The sequence below is a fragment of the Stenella coeruleoalba genome (assembly GCF_951394435.1).
Source record: "Stenella coeruleoalba genome assembly, chromosome: 2".
Lineage (NCBI taxonomy): Eukaryota > Metazoa > Chordata > Mammalia > Artiodactyla > Delphinidae > Stenella > Stenella coeruleoalba.
The window spans coordinates 30,738,247-30,760,661 of record NC_137147.1 but is presented as its reverse complement, the minus strand read 5'-3'; the positions used below and the strand labels follow the sequence as shown (position 1 = coordinate 30,760,661).

The following is a 22,415-nucleotide window of genomic DNA, read 5'->3' as shown; positions in this document are numbered from 1 at the left end:
AAATATTTTAGTGCCTGATGGTATTTAAGGCATTTTGTTTGTCCGGGATGTGGAGTGGGTCTTAACTCTCAAAGAGTTTGCAATTTCCTAGTAAATGTCTATAAGTAACTGAAGTTATAAATATATGTTACCAAGTAAGTGTAAGTACAAGATACAAAGTAATAGTTGCCATAGGAATGGTACAGAAAAGGGGCTATAGATTTCAGAGGAGAAAGTAATTGTTTCCAGCTAGAGAGAGGGGCAAGGCTTCATGGAGGAGGTGGCCTTGCCTGATTGCTCTTTTAGTTGGAAGTAGTTTTTCTTCTCTGACATCCATAATCCTTCCTGGACTTTCCTTTGGCACTTATCAAAGAGAAGAAACACTGGACCATCTTAGTTTGTGCAAACCTATTAAGTAAAAACTTTACCTCTAAGTGTATGAAGATATCATTTTTTTCTTAATTTTTTCCTTTTCTGAATGTGTTTATTTTTAGAAAGTTAGCAAATAACAAGAAGAAAATAAAAATCATCTGTAATGTCACAATCAAAAAAACTTTTTAAACAAAGAGGGATTTTAGTGTGCTGTTCTTTGGAACTTGATTCTCTTTACTGACTCTATCATGAATGTTAATATTATTAAGTGTTTTTCTGCAGTGACATTTTGGGGACTGTATTGCATTCTTTTATTTGTATGCACTGTGGTTTATATTTTCAATTCCTTATAGTTTCATGTGTGAACAGTCACAATTCCATTATATTTGGGGGGGGGATAAATTTTAAATAATACAGAAAAGCGTGAAGAATAAAATATAACCATCCATTGTATCTGTTAAGATTGCTTTTGTCACCAAATAATAGAACTCAACTAATTAGGTGACTTAAAGAAATAGTTTTATGTTTGTCACCTAAGTTTGGAGCTGGTTTAATAGCATTTGTTCAGCAGCTCAATAATATTAGGGCTCTGGGTTGGAATTTCCCTAGTTCTTTTGGCTTTTCCTTAGAGTTGCAGGATGAGCACAGCAGCTTCAATTATGACCCTGTTGAAAAGTTAAGAAGCAGGTGACAGTGTGGGGCAGAGTTGTCCTTGCTCATCATCTTCTCAGACATGAAAAGGTCTTTCCTCAAAGCCCTCCAGCAGACTCTCCCATACATTCATTGAGCAGAACTAGAGCACACACCTAGGTCAGAGTCTGGGCCCTCTTCTCATAAGTCAGAAGATAACATGCCCAACATTTGAACAAAATGGGAAGCTTGTTAAGGAAAGAAAAAGAGAACACTTTGAGGTTGTGAGCAAATGACTACGGTACGCATATTCAAAAAACATTTTTTTTTAAGTTTAAATTCTTAGAAGGGTGGCATGAAATGGTGTTTTTTGTTTGCTTACTTGTTTTTAAACTTCTGTCTAGGAAGTTACATGTTTATTACTCTAGTAGATAAATAACATATGTTAGTTTTATAACTTGTTTAGCAGGTGTTATAAGAATGAAACTCTTGCAGTAAAATGCTTTTTGGCCTTTTTCTTTCTGTCTAGTTGCAGTGCCTTTTATGGCTAATTGAAAGCAGAAATTAGGAAAAATCAGGAGAATCAAACTTAATAAACAGTTCAAAAACTATTGCCAAGCTCTTTTTTTTTATTGGCTACATAAGAATTTATTAGCAGTTTTAACCTGTATGTGTATGCTTATTTTTACTTACTTTTTCACTGACATATAACTTCTATACAGCGTAGTATACACTTATTAAGTGTATGGCTCAGTAGATTTTTACATATGTGTACACCCATTTAATTGCCGTCCAGACAATTAGACAATTAGGCTCTGCCGTCCAGAGCCCTAATATTATTGAGCTGCTGAACAAATGCTATTAAACCAGCTCCAAACTTAGATGACAAACATAAAACTATTTCTTTAAGTCACCTAATTAGTTGAGTTCTATTATTTGGTGACAAAAGCAATCTTAACAGATACAATGGGTGGTTATGTTTTATTCTTATGCTTTTCTGTATTTATCTCCCCCAAATATAGACCAAGAAAGTCCCTCATGCCCCTTCAAAGTCAGTATTAACCTATATTTTGACCAGATTTCTCATTGTATACTTCAGTTGAATCAATGAAAGAAAAGATTTGGCAAAATATGAGTATTATATGAATGTTCTTGATTTTAGTGTAAGGTGTTAAATTTGCTTGCCTATTTTCTTCTTGAATCCCTTGAAAGCAGGTTATAAAAAGAGTTACTCAGACTTGTTGATTTAGTAACTGTCATGTTATATTTGGTTTCCTTAATGTGTTCATGGAATTTGTGGTGTTTCTATGATTTTTATGGTAGTATAATAATTGATGGTTATGAAATTTTAGGGACGTCTTATACCATCTTGAATATAAGCCCTAAAAGCTCCGCAGATTTTAGTGTTCTGTTTATAGAGTTTGTGCTAAAAATTCCTTTTTCTTAGATGGCTTAGTTTTTTTTTATTCTTTAAAAATATGTTATAGCAGCCTACAAAGAAGTACTTACTTTCTGTCTGAAACTCAGGAAAGAACATATTGATTTACTAACAATTTGAAAGTAAAATTTGGGTTGCTCTTTGTTAGTATGTTATGTCCTCCAAACTTTCCCTTTATATGCCCTGATAAGTCTAAATTTATTTCAGATAGACTTAACACCTAGTTTTGCTTTTGTTTATAACTTGCACATGTCATGATGCAATATAAAAATGACAATGACCGTTTGGCACGATTGTTCGAGGTTGGAGACTCTTGCCCTGGGGGCTCCATCAGTCCTGAGTACGCAGAGGGATTCAGTGTCTCAGCAGATCTGTACTAGATGCGCAGCATGCGCCACAGCAGACAGGGAGTGCGGCTCTGATACATCATGGCCTTTTGGTGAAAGTGACTGATAACATGTTTTGATAATATAATTTCATGTGATAATCTTGCTAGTCTGTGCCGATGGCGTAGCTAGCATCTCGTTTACTTCATGTCATGTTTTCAGATTGGATCTGGTTCCTCTCGTCTTGGAACAGCAACAACTATTAAAGGTAGGTGTGATCTAACCCGAAAGTTACCTCTGACTTCCCATTTCTTTTTTTGTTTCTAGTAAAGATAACTGTATCATATATTTACGTGTAATGAAAAATCATTTTTGAAATTATTTTGTGGATAAAATTATGTATCTTTTTTTATGGTAAACTTTTAAAAACATTTATTTATTTAATGAATTTATTTTTGGCTGCATTGGCTCTTCATTGCTGTGTGTGAGCTTTCTCTAGTTGTGGCGAGTGGGGGCTACTCTGTGATGTGGTGCATGGGCTTCTCATTGCGGTGGCTTCTCTTGTTGTGGAGCACGGGCTCTAGGCGTGTGGGCTTCAGTAGTTGTGGCTCATGGTCTAGAGCGCAGGCTCAGTAGTTGTGGTGCATGGGTTTAGTTGCTCCGCGGCATGTGGGATCTTCCCGGACCAGGGCTCGAACCTGTGTCCCCTGCAACGGCAAGCAGATTCTTAACCACTGCATCACCAGGGAAGCCCAAAATTATGTATCTTATATTAAAGATTAATTGATTTAAATTGTGGTCTCCTTTCATCATCCAAATTTCATAAAAGTATTTGACCATTTGCATTACATTGTATGGATTATAAATTTTGATCTTTAAGAAACTTCTTTGCCTTGAGGGAAAATATTTTCATGGGTTTTGATGAGGTTCATAGAAGACTAATTTAATGTGAAACCTTTAAATTGGGCAGGAATGAGACACTAAAAAAAAGTTTCTTTCCTGTACATCTTATATATCCCTTTTATTCAATACATCTATTTCAGATAAATTCATTGTTATTTTTGCCCTATAATTTTATAACTCTCTAATTTTCCCTGGGAGGGAATTTTATGTTGTTTCAACTTGTTATTACATGACTTGCATTTCCTTTTTAAAACTTCTTTTGAAAGAAATAGTTGTATTAGCTAATATTATGAAGCTTTCCGTATTTGGTTTGTAGCACTATGAGAATAATTATGTGAGCTGACAGTCCACGATACTTCCTGTTAGTTTAATGCATCTCCCATCATTGTAGCCCTTGATACAAAAACTGCTTTAGTTAATACATATCTACTGTACTCCCTCACGTCCTTCCTTGTTATGCCACCCTGTACGGCCTTTACTTTTCATATAATGTCTTCATGGGTCTCTCTTCACTTTGTAGGAGATACAGACACCGCTAAGACTTCTGATGATATCAGTTTAAGTCTGGGCCAGAGCTCTAGTCTTTGTAAGGAAGGAAGTGAAGAACAGGGTAAGAACATTTTACTTCATGATGCCCTTATGTATTATGGTGACCAGGGTGAGTTTGTGGAATGTGCTGCTCATATTTTGGCAGAAGTGTATAATAACTTAATATGGTATTTTTTAGAAACATTAAAATAAAATGATTTGCTAGCATAACAGTAACACAGTGTTATAAGTACTTACAGCTTTCTGGAATTCAGCTACACATGTTCTGCCAAGTAAACAGGGAAACTTTATGAGCATGTGCCCCAGAATGAATGTCAGATGGGAGATAAGAATCTGCTATTCCTTTAATTGGTCAGAGCATCTTGCTTAGCTTAGTGATAACCTAGTATGTAAAACTCTTCTCTTCCATTCAGTATGACGTCTAAATGCCAACTACTGTATATGTTGCCCAACTGCAGAAATGACAATGTGTTTTCACAGAGAAATAACTTGCTGTTGGACTTACTGAGAAACTGTCTGCTTCCAGCTTGGTGCCTTCCTGTAGCAGATTTTTAATCTTTAATAGAAATTTTGGTTTTAAGTGATTTTTTTTTCTCCTTATACAACTCCATTATAAATGAGTATTTTGGATTTTATAGAGTTCCTTTTTTTTTTTTTTTTTTTAAGAACTGCCACATTTTCAAGTTTGGTTTTTAATTTTCAGACATAAAAGGATGGATATGTCAGACCCATTTCAAGTGGAGATTATCCTAGGTTATATAATCAGTGAGCCAAAATTGGATTAGAAACCTGTCTCCCTGTTTCCAGCCTGTTGTTTTTATTAGCTTATGGGTGATGTTTGGTAGGCAGGCAAGGTGATAAATTTCCTGTACTGAATTATGAAAGTTATTTCTGAAGTTACAAATAGATCACTGAATTGTGACATTTTCCCATGAATTTAATGTTTTACCCAGGTTTAATTCTTGCAAGTATGTTTTGTTCCTGGTACTTAGCATTCTAGGTTTATCACTGTAGCTGCTTTTTTGGAATTACAGTACCTCGTCACTGTTTGCTTCTGTGGACCACCCCTCACAAGCTACCCCTCTCCCCTTAAAAATACTTTTAAACATACTATATGGTATGGAAGCTATTTTCTTATAAAAAGGAAAGGCGAATTAATCTCTTTGAGAATTACAGTATTCCTTTCTATAATATGTAATCATTAGTGTCTCAGAAACTCGATAGTGATCTTAGAGGGGCTAGTGCTACTACCATTACGGGTCATAGGTCTCTTTATTTTCCTCTGGAAAGTACCTTGTTCAAGTACGTTGGGAGTTATATGCCTATAAATCTACCCTGGCAGATACATACTGACATAGATAATGGTGCTTGACAGTAACTGAGTGCATACCGTTGCCCTGTGGGGGGTCAGCACACTTCCTCTGTAAAGCTTTGTTGGCCACGTGGTCTCTCCTGCAGCCACTCAGCTCTGCCATTGTAGAGTGAAAGAGGCCGTAAACAACGTATAAATGGGTGGGAATGTCTGTGTTACACTAAAACTTTACTTACAAACAGGCAGAGGGCCTCTTTGGCTCTACAGGCCTTAGTTTATCAAACCCTGGTTTAGGTCTTGTTCTAAGCACTTTATATGCATTCACTCAGTTAATCTTCACAACAAGCATTTGAAGTTAATACGGTTATTATTTTCACTTTACAGATGAGTGTATCATAGCTTAGAGCAAAGTTATAAGAAACTTGCCCAAAGTCACCCATCTGCAAAGTGGCAGTTCTGTAGTTCAAATCGAGTTCTAAATCCTAATTTTAATCACTATGCAATACTGCTTTTACATAGTTTTATAACTTGCTTTCATCATGTAACATTTTCACACGTATTTCACATTTAACAATTATTATTGAGTACTCATATGTGCCTGGTACCAGTCTAAGTACTAGAAATAATGGGTGAACAGACAAAAATTTCTACCCGTATGGCTTCCATACTACTAGTACGGAAACATACTATTATAAATCAAATATAGATGTAGTAATAGAGACAGAGGGGGCATGCTGGGGGCCCTGGCCATCGTAAGTTTAAATAGAACGGTTGAGGGAAAAGCTGGCTAAGCACAAAGACCTGAAGGAGGTGAAGGAGCGAGCTGTCGGGGTATTTGGGAGGAAGGCGGCCTCGGTGCAGAGGTAGCAGCACAGGCAAAAGTCCTAAAGCAGGAACATGCCTGTCAGGTTTGAGAAATAGTGGGGCTGGTACAGAGTAAGTGAGGCCAAATTACAGTCTTGTAAAAGCCATTTTAAAGATTTTGCTTTTAATTTCCAGTGAGATGATGAACTGCTATCTAGGGTTTTGAGCAGAGAAGTGTCATCATCTGTGTTACATTTTAACAGTTGTTCCGGCTCCTGTGTGTTGAGAGTATATTAAAAGGGGCAAAGGCTGTTGCAGGGAGCTCAGTTAGCAGATTATTGCAATAATCGGGGCACAGATCAGGGTAGTGAGAAGTGGTCTGACTGTGTGTGGCAGATTTTAATGAGAGATATGTGGATGGATTTGGAAATACCGTGTGAGAGAAATAGCAGTCATAGATGACTCTAAGATTTTGGGGTTAAATAATGGGGAGGATGGAGTCTCCATTAACTGAAAGGGGGAAGACTGAGAAGGAGCAGATTTAGGAGTGGGGAGAGCATGGTGGAGGGCAAGAGAGGGAGTTCAGTTTGGGCATATCAGGTATGAGTTGCTGTTAGACTTCTAAGCAGCAGTAATTGGTAGATAATTAGATAGGTCTGGATTTCGGGTAAGAAATCTGGGTTGAGGTTTTAAATTTAAGCGTTTTCAGTGTATAAATATTAAAAATTCAGTTATGTCAAATGTGGGGTTGGGTTAACATGAAATTCATGACCTAACAGGGAAAGCCTCTACGGTTAGCTGGCCTGGAGTTGAGGCAGCCTGGCTCCCTGAGTCAAATCCCTGTAGATCTTGGCTACGGTTAGGCACCACCTAGTGGCTGTCGTTCATTCTGGCTTAAATATCAGCGGGGGCTCTTCTGGCTCTCTGACTGGTTTGGATTTACAGGACAGTGACCTTTAGTTAGTTGTTAGTTAGCAGTTAGTTGACTAGTTGGCACTCATTTTATCAACATGATTCAGGATGATTGGGAGAAAACTGAGGTTGTGGGGATGTGTGCTCTATGTTTTCTAAGAAGGGGTTATCTACAGTTTCCCTCCCCAGCCTCACTCATGTCTTCCCTACCCAAGATCAGAACTCTAGTCCATCCCTGTATAGTACCGGGGCTGGGTAGAAGATGCAGGAACTAGTTACACGTATTTCTGAACTTCAGTTATTATGGGGCCAGAAAATTGGATGAGACCTACAAAAGAGAAAGTATAGATAGAAGAATGAAGAGTTCCAGCTGTTGAGCTCTGAGCCACTGCAGTCTAATAAATCCGGGAGACTCAATTGGAACAACTGGTGAGGTAGAGGTATGTATCCCCACATTTCAAGGAGAGTACAGTGATCACCTTTGTCAAATGTTGCTGATAGGCCAAGTTATATGAGACTGAGACTTGACCATTGGACTGAGCGTAGAGGTTGTTGGTGACCTTGATAAGCTTCTTAATGGGGTGGGACTAGAATACGTGGCAGAGGAGGTGAATTGAAAACAGTGAATATAGACTACTTTTTGGTGAATTTTTGTAAAGGAGATCAGAGGTAGGAGGTGATAGCTTGCAGGGGAAGTGAGGACAAAGGAGGAGATTTGGAATTTCTAAGAATGTAAGAGAAATAACGGCTTGTTTTTTATAATTGATGGGGATGATCTAGAAGAGAAGAGGAAGATAATGATTTTTGTTTATAAAGGTAGTATGTTCTAGAAAATACAGTTAAGTATGAGGAAGAAGATAATTTACACTTCTGCCATCGAGATAACTGTTGTTAATATTTTTTCGTGTCACTTTTTTCCTTATTTTTTATTGTGATATAGTTTACATACCATACAATTCACCCTGCTAAGTATACAATTCAGTGGTTTTTAGTATATTCACAGATTTGGGTACCCATGACCACTATCCAACTCCAGAACATTTGCATCACACCCAAAAGAAACCCATAACCATTATACTCGCCATTTCCTCCTTCAACCAGCCCCTGGCAACCACTAATCTACTTTCTGTTGCTAGGCATTTGCCTATTTTGGACATTTCATATAAATGGAATTTTGTAATATGCGGCTTTTTGTGTCTGGCTTCTTTCACTTTGCATGCTATAGCACGTGTCAGGACTTAATTCCTTTTTATGGCTAAATATGGTATATTACTTTTAACATTCCTACAAACATACGTACATATACCCTTAGTATTCTCTTTAACTCTTACAGACTGGAGTCATATTTTTTATATAGTGCCATCTTTTTCACTCTGAGTATTTTCTCATATTACATAATCTTTGAAAACATTTGTAGTGCCTGCATGGTGTTATTACTAGACAATGTAATTTATTCAACCTCATTTTATTGGACATTTTTATAGTTTTGTGTTTTAAGGAGTTTCATAACAACCTGAGACGAACCACCTTTTTCTAAAACCTTATTCACATATATGATTTTTATCCTTTAGTAAAAATTTCTAGAAATAGTTAGTGATCAAAGGGTAAGTATATTTTTGAAGGCTTTTGGCAACGTCGCTAAATTGCTTTGCAGAAGGTTGGTTGCGCTAGTTTGCACCACCATGAGCAGTATGTGAGATGCTTTTCTTATCCTGAACACTACTGGTAGCTGTCACTGGAAAAAAGTTTAATTAGATGAAAAATAGTATCTCTCTGGGTTGATTTGAGGCTGTCTTTGACGGTATTGCTACCAGTAAGAAAAATGTCTAAGAAGACATGTTTACTTGGAAGTTTCCTAAAACCACCTAAAGTTCTTCCTGACAAAGTCAAACTTATTATGGTATATTTATTTAGCAACACTGAAAAGAACACATGTATTAAAGCAAGTTTGGCTGCATCTTTTAAAATGAAAAATTTAAATTTCTGCTTTATTAATGTCTTGGAAAGGAGTTGGTTTTGATCATTAGTATTTTTTAAAAAGTCTTTTGTTGTATTTTAGAATTAGTGATTTTCAACTACTTACTCAGTTAAGTTTTTGTTTTATGAAATTCATATCCTTGAAATGTGACTATTACACCATCCCATAATTGCTTATTAGGGATATAGAGAGTTTTTAGAAATAACATTATAAATTAATACTACAGAAAAGTAAATACAGTACTAATTTTTAAATTTGGGTTTTTAGAGAATATAAGAACCCAAGTACAGTGGCACAGTTTTGGACAAATGAAAAGAACATTGGTTTCACTTATCTTGAAGACTTTAAAACATAAGATAAAACCTAATATGTCATTTATAAATCACAATTTATATGGTACATTCTAGAGGGTACCTCTAAGTTTTTAATTACTTAGATCTAATCTACATTAGATTTTTTAAAGTACATAAGTATTTCTAGTAGTTCATTTTTATTTTATATTAGTCTTAAGGGAAAATGTATGCTTTTATTATTTAAGGTAACTCTACTGGGAAGAGTCTAACTTATTATAGAATCTGTTATTGTATTTTTCCTATCTAGTTATGATAAATAAGACAATAATATTTCATTTTATTGAGCTAACAGGAGATTCAACCATCCTTATCTGTCAAAAGGTATATAGAAAATCAGCTATTGTACACTTCGGTTGTCAAGCTATATTTCAAGATAAATTACTATGTAGGTAGGTGGGTAGATGGGTTTATTTATATTTATATCTATATTTATATATATAGAATATATGATAACTCAAGTCACTAATCACTGCCCTAAATGGAGAACTGAAGGAATAGTCTTACAGATATAGGAGGGGATATGTATTTTTTTCATGAAGCATTTTGTAATTGTTGCATCCGTGGTGAAAGATAAAATGTAGTATTTTGCCCTGTAATTATTGTTTTAATTTTTTTCAACCCCTGTGAACAGTAACATATCTTATATCATTATATCATATCTTGTCTGTGCATTGGTCAGCCTCTTGATTTTTTTGTTTGTTTCTGATTACTCTAGGTTTTTGTGGATTTGTAAAGCAATTATATTAGTTTTTTTTAAAGATTTTTAATTTTGCAAGGCAAAATAATGATAGCTACCATACATTGTGCTAAGCAACGTTATGTTATTAACTCAATATTAAGTTATTCCATGGTACTGAGATTGATATCACATTTTACAGATGAGGAAACAGAGGCTTAGAAAGGTAACCCAAGGTTACCTAGTTAGTAAGTTAGGGACAGAACTCGCACAGAAATCCAGGTTCATTTGAAGTATAATCCTTCGTTGCTTCTTATCTTATTGTTAATAATCTATAGACCGTTTTCTGAAGCCAGTTGAAGATTTGGAAATTGAGTTCATTCCGTTAGTAGAATGCTTTCTTTGTACCGCAGTGAAATAAAACCAGCCCTTTGGAATAACTGGTCAACTGTTATTCAGTAAGCTACTTGAGAAATTGTTTATACTTTTATGGTACACTGTGAATTCTTTCCATTGTTAAAGAGTAGAAAAACAGATTGTAGATTTGTGTTAACATTTCCAAATATATGTTTGAAACAGATTTGGCAACTGATCGGAAGCTCTTCCGTTTGGTCTCCAATGATTCCTTCATCTCCATTCAGCCGTCCTTATCCTCATGTGGACAGGACTTACCAAGAGACTTCAGTGACAAAGTGAGCCTGCCAAGTCACAGCCACCACCACCACATCGAGCAGTCTCTATCCAGTGCCTGTGACACAGAAGTAGCATCTCTTGTCCCTTTACATTCACACTCTTACAGGAAAGATCACCGGCCGCGAGGTGTACCACGGACTTCTAGCTCTGCTGTGGCTTTTCCAGACACTTCACTGAATGACTTCCCTCTGTATCAGCAAAGACGTGGGTTAGATCCTGTTAGTGAGTTAGAATCTTCCAAGCCTCATTCTGGATCCAAAGAATCCTTGGTGGAAAATTCTTGTTTATCTGGGGAATTTCAGCTTGTTGGTGAGCTGAAAAACAGTAATTCTCAGCCACCTACCAAAAGTGGGAAGAGCAAACCCTTGAAAGCAGACAAAAGCATGGACAGCTTGCGGAGTCTGAGCACGCGCAGTAGTGGCTCAACAGAGAGCTACTGCAGTGGTACGGACCGGGACACTCACAGCACCGTCAGCAGCTACAAAAGCGAGCAGACCAGCTCCACTCACATAGAGAGCATCTTGTCAGAGCACGAGGAGTCTCCCCAAGTGGGAAAGAACACTGTTCAGAAGAAAGAGTGCTGTGCTGAGCCAGAGGACAAGAGTAGCTGTGCGAGTGACAAAAGGACTAGCAGTGAAAAAACTGCCTTGGAAGTGAGTACGAATAGTGGGGTTCAAGAAGCCAAGCATTCTAATAGCTCTGATGATATGCACAATCAGAAAGGTCTCAGCACCTCTGCATCTGAAGAAGCCAATAAAAACCCCCATGCAAATGAATTCACTTCACAGGGGGACACACCACTTGGGAAAACTGCTGAAAACAAAGAGGAGGAGAGTGATAAGCCAGCTGTTTCAGTGGATTCAAAAGTTGGTAAAGATGTTGGTGGAAAGCAAAAGGAAGGGGATGTACGACCTAAATCCTCTAGCTTAATCCACCGGACAGCCTCTGGCCATAAGTCAGGCAGGAGACGGACAGGAAAAAAACGGGCTAGCAGTTTTGATTCAAGTCGGCATAGGGACTATGTGTCCTTTCGAGGTATTTCTGCTACCAAGCCACATAGTGCTATATTCTGTCACGATGAGGACTCCAGTGACCAAAGTGACTTGAGCCGAGCGTCAAGCGTTCAGTCCGCTCACCAGTTCGGCAGTGACAGCTCTTCTAGCACCACTTCTCATTCATGTCAGTCTCCCGAGGGCAGATACAGCGCCCTAAAGACCAAACACCCTAAGGAGAGGGGCACCGACCCTGAGCACGCACACAAAGCCCATCTGGGCCCCGAAGGAACTGGCAAAAAGCGGACAGCGCGGCGGACTTCCAGCACAAATAGTGCCAAGACTCGGGCCCGAGTGTTGAGCCTGGACAGCGGCACAGTAGCGTGTTTGAATGACTCCACTAGGCTCATGGCACCCGAAAGCATAGAACCCTTAACCACTTCAAAATCAGATCTCGAGGCCAAAGAGGGAGAGGTGCTAGATGAGCTGTCTTTATTGGGACGGGCTTCCCAGTTAGAGACAGTCACTCGATCTAGGAACAGCTTGCCAAGCCAGGTTGCGTTTCCTGAAGGCGAAGAGCAAGACGCAGTCAGTGGAGGTAAGTAAATTGCAGGAAGAGATTTACCCAGGAGTCACTGTCATTTTTGGTGCTATTGATTGGAGTACCAATTTAGAGTGTATTTTGTGTTAATAGCCCCTCTTCCACTATGTTGTTAAAATAAACTTTCTTTCCATGAAGAAGGAGATGGTTATCTTAGAAAAGGTTTTGGTGTGAACACCAAGAAAATGTTTTTTCGTTGTATCATTTGAGTGTGTCAGTTTGTTCTTGAGGGCATTCACCTTTTCTAAGCCATTTGCCACCTGTTAATGTTTTACCAGGAGTAACAAAGAATTGGTCCCCTTCCTCCTTTGTACAGCCATAGCAACAACAAAATGTAGAATATTATTAGAACAAACCATTTTTAGTTCTCTCTTATACAATGTGTGCTACTGAACTTTCAGAATCAGGTCGCTCAACCTGTTATATAAGATTTGTCCAAATATTACTTTAGCTCTGACTGTGTACTTTGAAAACTTGTGGCTCTTTTTTTGTCTGTCTCTTTGGTTTTATTTCTTGCTTACTCAAGTTTTAGGCATTAAAAACATTTTATTTTTTTTCTGTAACTTCACATCAAATTTATTAATCAGCGTTTATAGTTTATATTGACATTTATTGTCCATTAGTGGATATATGGTGCTCCCTATGATAACAGTGATGCTGTTTTGATTAAAGTAATAGCTTATTTATTTCAGGTTTATGAGGAATTGTGCAAAATTTGATAGGTGATTTTATATTGTCAGTGTGTATCGGCCATTTTGTTTATTTCAGAGCTGTTTCTTGGTATTTCCTTCTGCCCAGAACAGTTTGCTTACTGTTTGGTTATTATGGAGTCTCGTTCTTGACTAGAATCAGAAGAGTGAAGTCCTGTGTTGCTAGCTAGCACGTGGCTTTTTTATCCTCCATCTCATATCCTTTAATAAAGCTTATATCTTTAGTTTTAAAGTTTATAGTATGTTGGTGTAGTAATGTTCAGTCTTTTATGAAAAGTTAAGCTGAGTTTTTTGTTTGCACAAACATTCTGAAACAAGGAACAAGCTTTTTCTCTCAAAGAATTCTAATTTCACCCACAGTGTTTTAAAAGTCCATAATGTGGTAAACATTCTCTTCTTTTGGTATAGTTTCTAACAAAGATTAATTTCTAATGGGAATGTAAAAAAATGATCTTTAGTCCCTAAGGAAGAAACTAGTCTGTCAGACCTAAATATTGAGAACTAATTATATCTGAAGTTATAATCATTTGGTGACAATATAGTAATTAAATTCCCTCAAGTCTTTGATGTGGGTATCATTCTGTTTTTTATGAAAGGTCTGAAATGTTTTTAGTGATTTCTCACACAAATCGTATCAGATATGTTCACAATATGCAAGAAACCATTGGGTTTTAAATTATAGCTTAATTTTTATTAAAGTTGTCATTAAAATAAATTTTAAGAGTGAATATGCAATGATAGAAAAATATTGCTGTTCTAAATATTGTTGAAATGTAAATACTAAAATATATGTAAGAGCTATAGTAAATCTTATGTCTTTGTCTTTAAAATGCCATTTCCTCTTCACAGGGACGTGGGGTGTTCTGTTTTTTAGGAAAAGTTATATGAAGGTCTTATTTGCTTCTCAGTGCTGATCTTTGACTAAGATGAGCCCTCATTTTTCGAGATTCCAGCTTTTGTTTGTGTTCTTATTTTTTTTTAATAAAACAAATCATCGACTGTTAATAAGAAACAAATAATGAACTAAAAATTTCCAGGCACTTTAGTGGAATAAATGTAATCGTCTATGGGCTGTTAAAAAACATTTTTTGCCAAAGGAAGGCATTGTCGGGGCTATTTTTCTTTGAGCTTCAGTGTGTTTAGAATAAAAATAAGATCAAAACTAAACTGCTTAAACGTATTGGATTTATATTTGGTTGGTTTTCATGACATTTTATTAGGGTCTTGTTTGGGCTTTTTGGATGAGTGGTGGTAGTGGGAGGGGATATATTTTGGTTTTCATTATTTAAAAATTATATAGACTCCCAAGTACTTTGTAAAATTTATTAGATTGTTACTTCTTTTTGATAAGTAGGAGAAATTTTTCTTGGCTATCTATTCTGCTTTACATACTCTGCTCCTGAAATGTGTCAGCACAACAGAGGATACTGCTTGACCATTCACATGGCTATACATAAACCATAAGTAGATTTTATCCTAATGAATTTGGACGTGTTAATGAGCTCTCTGATGATTTCTTTTTGTCTTATCTTTAAGCTGAATGGGTGTTGGTCCTGTGGAAGGATGGAACTAAGGAAGTGTACTTTAAAGTAGTAAAATAAAATATTCTAAAATAGCAGGTACCTAATACAGTGACGTGGAGTCATACATCCTTGTTAGTATATGGGCTCATTGTAGTTGTGACTCTGGGAAAGCTGCTTACCTTCTTAAGCCTTGGCTTCCTCATCTTAAAATGGAGATGATAGTAGTTTCTATCCCATAGGGGTTTGTTTTTTGTTTTTAATAGATCTTTATTGGAGTATAATTGCTTCACGATACCGTGTTAGTTTCTGTTGCACAACAAAGCGAATCAGCCACATGCATACACATGTCCCCATGTCCCCTCCCTCTTGAGCCTCCCTCCCACCCTCCCTATCCCACCCATCTAGGTGGTCGCAAAGCACCGAGCCAATCTCCCTGTGCTATGCTGCTGCTTCCCACTAGCTATCTGTTTTACATTAGGTAGTGTATGTATGTCCATGCTACTCTCACTTTGCCCCAGCTTCACCCATCCTATAGGGTTTTTATGAGGACTAAAGGGGTTAATAGATGTAAAATGCTTACAACAGTGCCTGGCACGTAGTAACAGCTTAATAGTGCTGATGTTTCTATTTCACAGGCCAGTCTGTTACACTACTCATATGTATCCTGTCCTTAAAGTTGAAGAAAATGATTAGATATAGAAAAACATTAAAGATACTCTCATTGTGCCATTGTGAAACTCAATAATAGTAAAAATAAATAATCTGAATTCCTAATTCCTTACATAATACCAAAAAGAAAAATATTTTTATTAACATCTAATCTAGTAATACGGATTTTAATCTTACCTTGGCAGCAATAGGTCATATAACTTTTCTTTTGATACTGAGTCACATAGCAAATGATTGTTTTCATAGGACGTCTCACCATTGATCTAGTACTTTGGTTAAAATAGGATTTCATCAATAATGTTCTGTGATTGCTTAGGCAGGAAAATTTTATATTCAGGCTAAGACATTTTCTATTGATGATCTCTTGTTTTTGCATTTAATTTTTCTTTTATAATTATAAAGCATATCTTTAATAACGTATGACTAGTATTTTAGGAATAAAAAGTACAGACAAGTTATATACGATAGAAAATTATCCTGTTTTCTTTTGGGTAACTTAAACTTACATGTTGCCTGATTCAACAGACTGTAAAGAGCAACCAGAATAGGAAGGTTTATATTCATTCTGTTATTCTTTGTATTTTTTTCTGAATTTCTCAACCTCTGTTTTTCTGTTTGAGAAAATTATTTTAAATGTAATACTTGGGTCACTATTTTATAAGCATGAAATAGGATCCTATTATAATATTTTTGTGTTGGGAACCAAAGATAGTCTCTTTTTAAGGGAATATCACTTTATTTAAAGAAAAACCAAATCTTCTTGATAAACAGTTTATGAGGGTTTGTACCATGCATGTAAATTTGATCCCAAATATCATTGAAAAAAAAAGACAAAGACCACTGAACAGACAAGAATATGTGGATTAAAGCTGTTTAATTTTACTGAATAGAGGGACTCTAAATTCTAAGAAACTTAATTTTCTGATTTCCCAGTCAAGATAGTAAGTGAGAAGAAGAAAATTAGTAGAAAGGGAGGGGTGCTTGTAGAGGCTAAAAATAATGACAGCAGAAGAAGTGCACTGCTAATTCTACGGAAGCTGGAATAACCATACACACCAGTGCCAAAAACAGAATGGTAGGGAGTCATTAAATCCAGGGCAAACTATCTTAATTTGTTCAAGGACATCATAGTATCATAACTTAATGCTGTATTACAGTATAACGCACTAATAAATGTATGTGACTAAGGAAAGATTGTATTATATTTAGTCTGTACCGAGAAGAAAGCTTAGACATATAAAACCACATAGAAGAATGCTCATTAGATGTAGTAAGCAGGTTTGTATGCTTCAGTTACTTGAAAAAATTATCTTCTTTTAAAGCAGTGTCAAGAAAAGAGGTATTTTATTGATGAGGCAAATAAGGGTTTGTGTATCAAATTCCCAAAACCAGCCCATTCTTTCTAGCAGCAGTAAAGTTCTGTATAAGGATTCAAACAGTTACATTTTAATACCACCTCTAATTACTAACTGGATAGTCCGGCAAGCCATTAAACCTGTGTCTCAATTTCCTCAATTGTGAAACAGTAATAATAACTGTTTAAGCATGTCTCACAGTTAATGATCAGACTCTAACAAGCTTCCATGTGTCAAGTGCTTTTTAGATTTATTATGAAAACTAAGACACTGATGCCATTTGTAAGGAAGTTTTCCTTTTCAAATATGTCACTTCAAATATATATTCTTCACTAATGATCCCTTATTATGTGAGTCTCCTGAAAATATATTCAAAATTGTTTCTGAGTGCAGTTTTCCAGGAGAGAGGGTCTATCAGACCATTCACAAAGGATTCAAAAAGATTAGGAACCACCTATGAAAGTAAGTAATCCTTAAACTATATATCTTTTAGGAACTGTTCCTAAATGACTCCAGAGTATCATTTAACTTTGTCTACCCAACCATATTTGTGTGACTGCCTGGGATTATGGAGAGTATCAATAAAGATATGCAAATTCTCTAACTCAAGATACAGCTAATAATTTTGTTGTTGTGTTGCTACTGTTTGTTGGTTTATGTCTCAAAAAATAGAGTAGACCTTTAAAATGTTTTCATAGATGGAAATTATTTTAATTCAGAATGAATGCTTAGAAATTGTGCAGCAGATTCTTCTTCTTTGGCCTCCCAGAAAATGATGCTTGTAAGCATTTGTTTCTATATTAGAACAAAATCTTTGCATGCTGATGTTAGCATCATTCTTGACTGACATGGAAAGTAAGAAAGGGAAAAGATGTTTAGATAAAATGGATTTCATGACTAGACTAAAATATTTCCTTTAAAATTTTTTTGCAAAATCATTTGAATGTTCATTTCTTCATATAGTAACTTAATTCTTAAGTAAAATAATTTTTACCTTGAAGAATATTTCAGTGTATTTCAGAATGTTTATGTTTTAATTTTCTGAAATGTGTATATATTTGTTTCATACTTTCATCTTTTTTTCTTAAAGTGTTGGCTTAAACAGCTTGCTTCTGTGGTACCAAAACACACATTTTTATTTTCGTGATCTTCCCAAATTTACTCCTTTTTTCCTACAATAGACACTGCCCTCTGAAAACAACACCTTTCTTGAGCAGTGTCTTCTGTCTAAATTTTTATCAATTCATTTACTAGCCATTGAGCTATCACAAGAGGCCAGCCATAGCAGCATGTAACAACTAGAAAGCAGCTTATTACATATGAATCCTTTCACTAGCAGTCAGCTGTATGATTCGCATCATTTTTAAGTGGCATCTTTTTCTATATGTATTTTTGCTCATAACTTTCCAATTTTTGAGATACAGTGTGAACAATCCTCACCTCCTGCCTCACCAAATTGTGTTCTTTTGTGCCATCCCAGTCATCCTGAAAGTATATTAGTGCCTTTAATGCTTTCCCTGTTTTTTAACAGACTAAAACAAACTGGAAGTCTATTGTTTTAATACCCCCATATTAAAAAAAAAATACTGCATTAAAATAATTCACTATAGAATGTGTAGAATTTTCCTTAACTCGTTGAGATAAACGGGAAGTAACTCCTTAGGCGGGAGGTGTGTATTTTGTTTTCTCTGTGGTCTTTAGGAATAGATCAGACCACAGCTGTCTAAAATATCATTGGATATCTGTGCCTTGTGCATGAGAATGTTTAAACTTAATTGAATGATTGTATCACTACTCCAGAAATAGAGGTAAATTATCTGAAGTTATCTCTTAAACTTATGATCGTAATTCAGTCTCTTGAAGTCTTTTTAACACAAAGAAATAATTAGAAAGTCAAGACTCTTATAATTTTTTTTAAAATGTTAAAAAATTCACATTTGTCTAAATATATGTCCTTGAAAGTGCTTTATATCTGTCTTGCCATTCATGGTTTTTGAATCACTTGAATGTTTGTGGTTTTTTTCTCCTTTACCTACACATGCATAAAATTTAGTTGTACCTAGAGTGCTAAATTTTTACTGTTTGCATTTTATACTCATTATTATACTAGTTAATTTTATTCTTTGCCAGGGGATACTGAGTTTTAAGCAATATCAACTTCAAAACCAGGTTTTAAAGTGTTTTCTCTCTCCCCTCTGGTTCCTTAGTTAAAATATTTTGTTGTTGTTGTTTTCTTTCTCTTATAAAGTTAAAGGATTCAAAAAGAGTTTTTTGTAGTTGGATTGTGGAAGTGAATTTTCATCAAGTAAGGCTATAACTTATGTGACTGAGCATGCTTACAGCAAATTAGTTTTAAGCTTTAGACACTTTTTCCCCCTCGGCTCTAATAGAACTGGACCCCCACTGGAATCTGTTCCAAATGGAAATGTTCTATATAAGTAGCACCTTCCCAGAGGGGGCATGGTTTAATCTTATTTGTGTGACCATAAATAATAGCACAGTGTTTTCAGCTGAATGTGTGATCCTAGCTACTGTTAAACGGATGGCTCTAGTAAACATTGAATATTCTTTTATCATCGGTTATTTATACCCTGAATATTACAGAGGATAACATGGGCAGTAATCAGAACTCCATTTTAATATGTTGTTCTGTGGACGTCTAAACTTTTGATATGTTTCTAAAACTATTTTCTTAAGAAAATAATGTTAATAGTTATTTTGCAGATAACAAAATGTAAGTGGTATGTTACTAGCAAAAAAAAAAAAAAAAAGTGCCTTCTGGAGAAGCCAAAGAACATTTTGACTACAAATGGACACTGTAGTTTTGTTTTTTTGTCCCAATACTATGGAATAACTAGCTTTTATTTTAAATTAACCCCATTAAGTCCTCAGTAGAAGGAAGATAGTAAAGAAAGCTGTTTCCTATGTCCCTTCTTCCTCTTCTCAGTATTCAGTGATCATCTATTCCTTCTGAATAATTTTAGTACATTTTATGGATTAAATTATCCCCTATAAATTCTATCTGGGTAAATTTACTCTGTTATTTTGATTGAAACAACAATCTAAAACTAGAATGAATGTTTGATAGTTTCTTAAGAGAAGTGAATTGACCTGTGAATTGAGCAATAGTTTATTACAACAAAAGAATAGAAATCTTCAATATAATTTCAAAAATAAGTCTTGAATTGAGGTTTAAAATAGTGACTTAAAATTTCATAACCCAAATTAACCTTACTGACGTCTGAGAACCATTAACAGGTATACGAGTCACTCATCTAACTTCTCATTTCTTCTTTCAAGTGGCTTGTTTGCTTTGTTTTATCCTTCATCCAATGACTGCCATGCCAATATTATGTTTTCTTCTTAGTGACAGTGCTGGTTACTCTTTCCTTTGTTGAGGTCTTGGTTGTCAGGAATAGGCAAAGCACACGATATGCTCTGTAGGTTACAGTGACAAACAGGCATCCTTGACTCTAAATCAGCACCATACGATACAGCTTTCTGTGGTGATGGAAGTGTCTGTATCTGGCCACATGCAACTGTTGAGCGCTTGAAGTATGGGTCATGAATCTGGTAAACTGAACTTTTAATTTTCATTAATTTAAGTTTAAATAGCCATATATGGCTAGTGGTTACCATGTTGGACAGCACAGTTCTAAATAATCATATTTAATCAGCATTATTTATTCTCACAGGTCATATATAATTTTTGTATACATGAGCTTTTACATCACAAGTAACAGCCTTTTCACATTAAAGGAATTCTCATTATATCACAATAAAACTGGTGAAAGAAAAGAAACGAAGTATTAGCTCCGGGAGTCAAGTTTGGTTTGGATTCAAAGCCCCAAAGCCTCATTCTGATTTAGTTTTCTAACTTTAGAATGTCACTGGAGTGCGTGAGCAGAGAAAGAAAGAAGGAATGTAAATTGTTGACCCGTTATTTGTGACTTACACTTCTTACCAGCAGAAGCTTGCCAAGTGGGTGAAATAATTCTGTGCTTGTCATCCCTTTAATAAAAGAAAACATTGCCTAAAGATAGAGAAGTCCATGTCTTCTGGAGGTAATCCATATATTCCTAATTATAATGGGTTAATTACACAAAGAACGTTCACTGGGGCAGCCTGGGGAAGGGATAAAGGTGTAAACATTTAAAAGAATACTTTATTAAAATCAACATTTAAATTGATGGAAATGGCTGTTGCTAAGCAGAATAATGATGAGAATTAGTAACGCCTTCAAAATGTCAAGAACACTTGTCAGAGAACTGAAGTCAAAATACAACACTGTTGATTTTGTAATCCATTTCATACTTGCTGAAAAGAAAGAAATTTTCATTTGTTGTAAAAAAAAAAATGTCATCTGGCCTAAGTTGTTTTGTCTTTATTCATATTTAGTATCAAAATACCCTTTCGCAAAATCAAAATGATTCTTAAAATATTTAGATCACTATAGGAAACAATTGTTTTAGATTCAAATGGATAAACATCATTTTGCGTTTTGTTTTAGAAACCCAAATCAGTCATGGTTTTATAAAATTTTATGTAATTCTATTAAGCCATAGTTTCGATTTTCTCATTGTTATATATTTGGTTTTAGTTTGTACTTTATTGCTTTTGGATTAAGCTATGGGTTTCTAATTTTTTTGGTGATATTTTGCTGACATTTGCTTCCTAGTGTTGAGGGGACCAGTGTGAGGGCATGGAGTTGAATAAAGTTTGATGGTAGCCAACTACTCTACAGTTAACATATACACATGCTACCTTGAATTGAGCATTTAAAAAGCTAGTTGTGCAGCATAGCAGGCAGCAGTTTCATTTAATGCTGCCAAAACTATGGCACAGGGTAGTGTGAGATAAACTTACTGCCTGACTCCTCGTCATCACAGGTACTATCATTGTTGCTTTTACTGTCTTCATGAAAGGAAGAAATTAATGCCCCTTTACCACTGGTTGGAACTGACACATACAGTACCTTTAAGGCTGACTTAAAGGGCTAGTAGAGGAATATGGGACTAAATAAGACTTCTAGAAAAAGATTTAAAACAACAGAGATCTTAAAATAGAAAATTGAGGTTGAAGAGAAGACGGTGAGGCCAGATAACATCAGAAACATTATTTTTAAAGAAACAGTTATCTTTAATAAAAAGGATTGTGTGTAGTCCCTGACTTCCCACCCTCAAAGTAGAGGGAACTTGACTAACTGAGCCAAAAGGTTTTCATAGGTTCACTGTTAATCTGCCGTATCTGGGGAGGACAGGCTCAGCTGCTGTTTACGCCTCTGACCTAGGCTCCTGTTTGACCTAAGTCTGTCTTAATGCAGCAGCACAGGCCAGCGAGGAGGCAGTGTCATTTCGCCGTGAACGCAGCACATTTAGGCGCCAGGCAGTACGGCGCCGGCACAATGCAGGGAGTAACCCTACCCCTCCTACATTGCTCATCGGATCACCCCTAAGGTATGGTATTTTAAAATTCCACCAAGCTTAGCATGCATGTAACAGACCTCTAACTTGTTCTGTCAGTCTCAAGAAAGCATTTATTAAATAGCTTTGTTTTTCTTTTTTCTTCCAGTTTCTCTCCTATACTGTACGCTTCTTTAGGCTTTCTCTGCATGTGACTGAGCTTATTGAATTATGCATG

The 22,415-nt window shown here is 35.9% G+C and overlaps 1 protein-coding gene across 7 annotated transcripts in view; it reads left to right on the top strand.

Moving 5' to 3' along the window:
- Window positions 1–22,415, top strand: part of PCNX1 (pecanex 1) — a 171,938-nt gene that overhangs the window by 46,413 nt on the left and 103,110 nt on the right. For 4 of the 7 annotated variants that reach the window (XR_013827110.1, XM_079913208.1, XM_079913209.1 and 1 more), the window contains exons 4-7: window positions 2,968–3,013; window positions 4,169–4,258; window positions 10,812–12,515; window positions 22,099–22,231. Coding sequence is in view for 6 of the 7 variants with exons in the window: in XM_079913208.1 (XP_079769334.1) it covers window positions 2,968–3,013; window positions 4,169–4,258; window positions 10,812–12,515; window positions 22,099–22,231 (1,973 nt within the window). In the remaining variant the exon portion in view is untranslated. The remainder of the gene's footprint in view (window positions 1–2,967; window positions 3,014–4,168; window positions 4,259–10,811; window positions 12,516–22,098; window positions 22,232–22,415) is intronic. The other 3 variants (XM_079913211.1, XM_079913210.1, XM_079913207.1) reach the window with 2 other exon arrangements.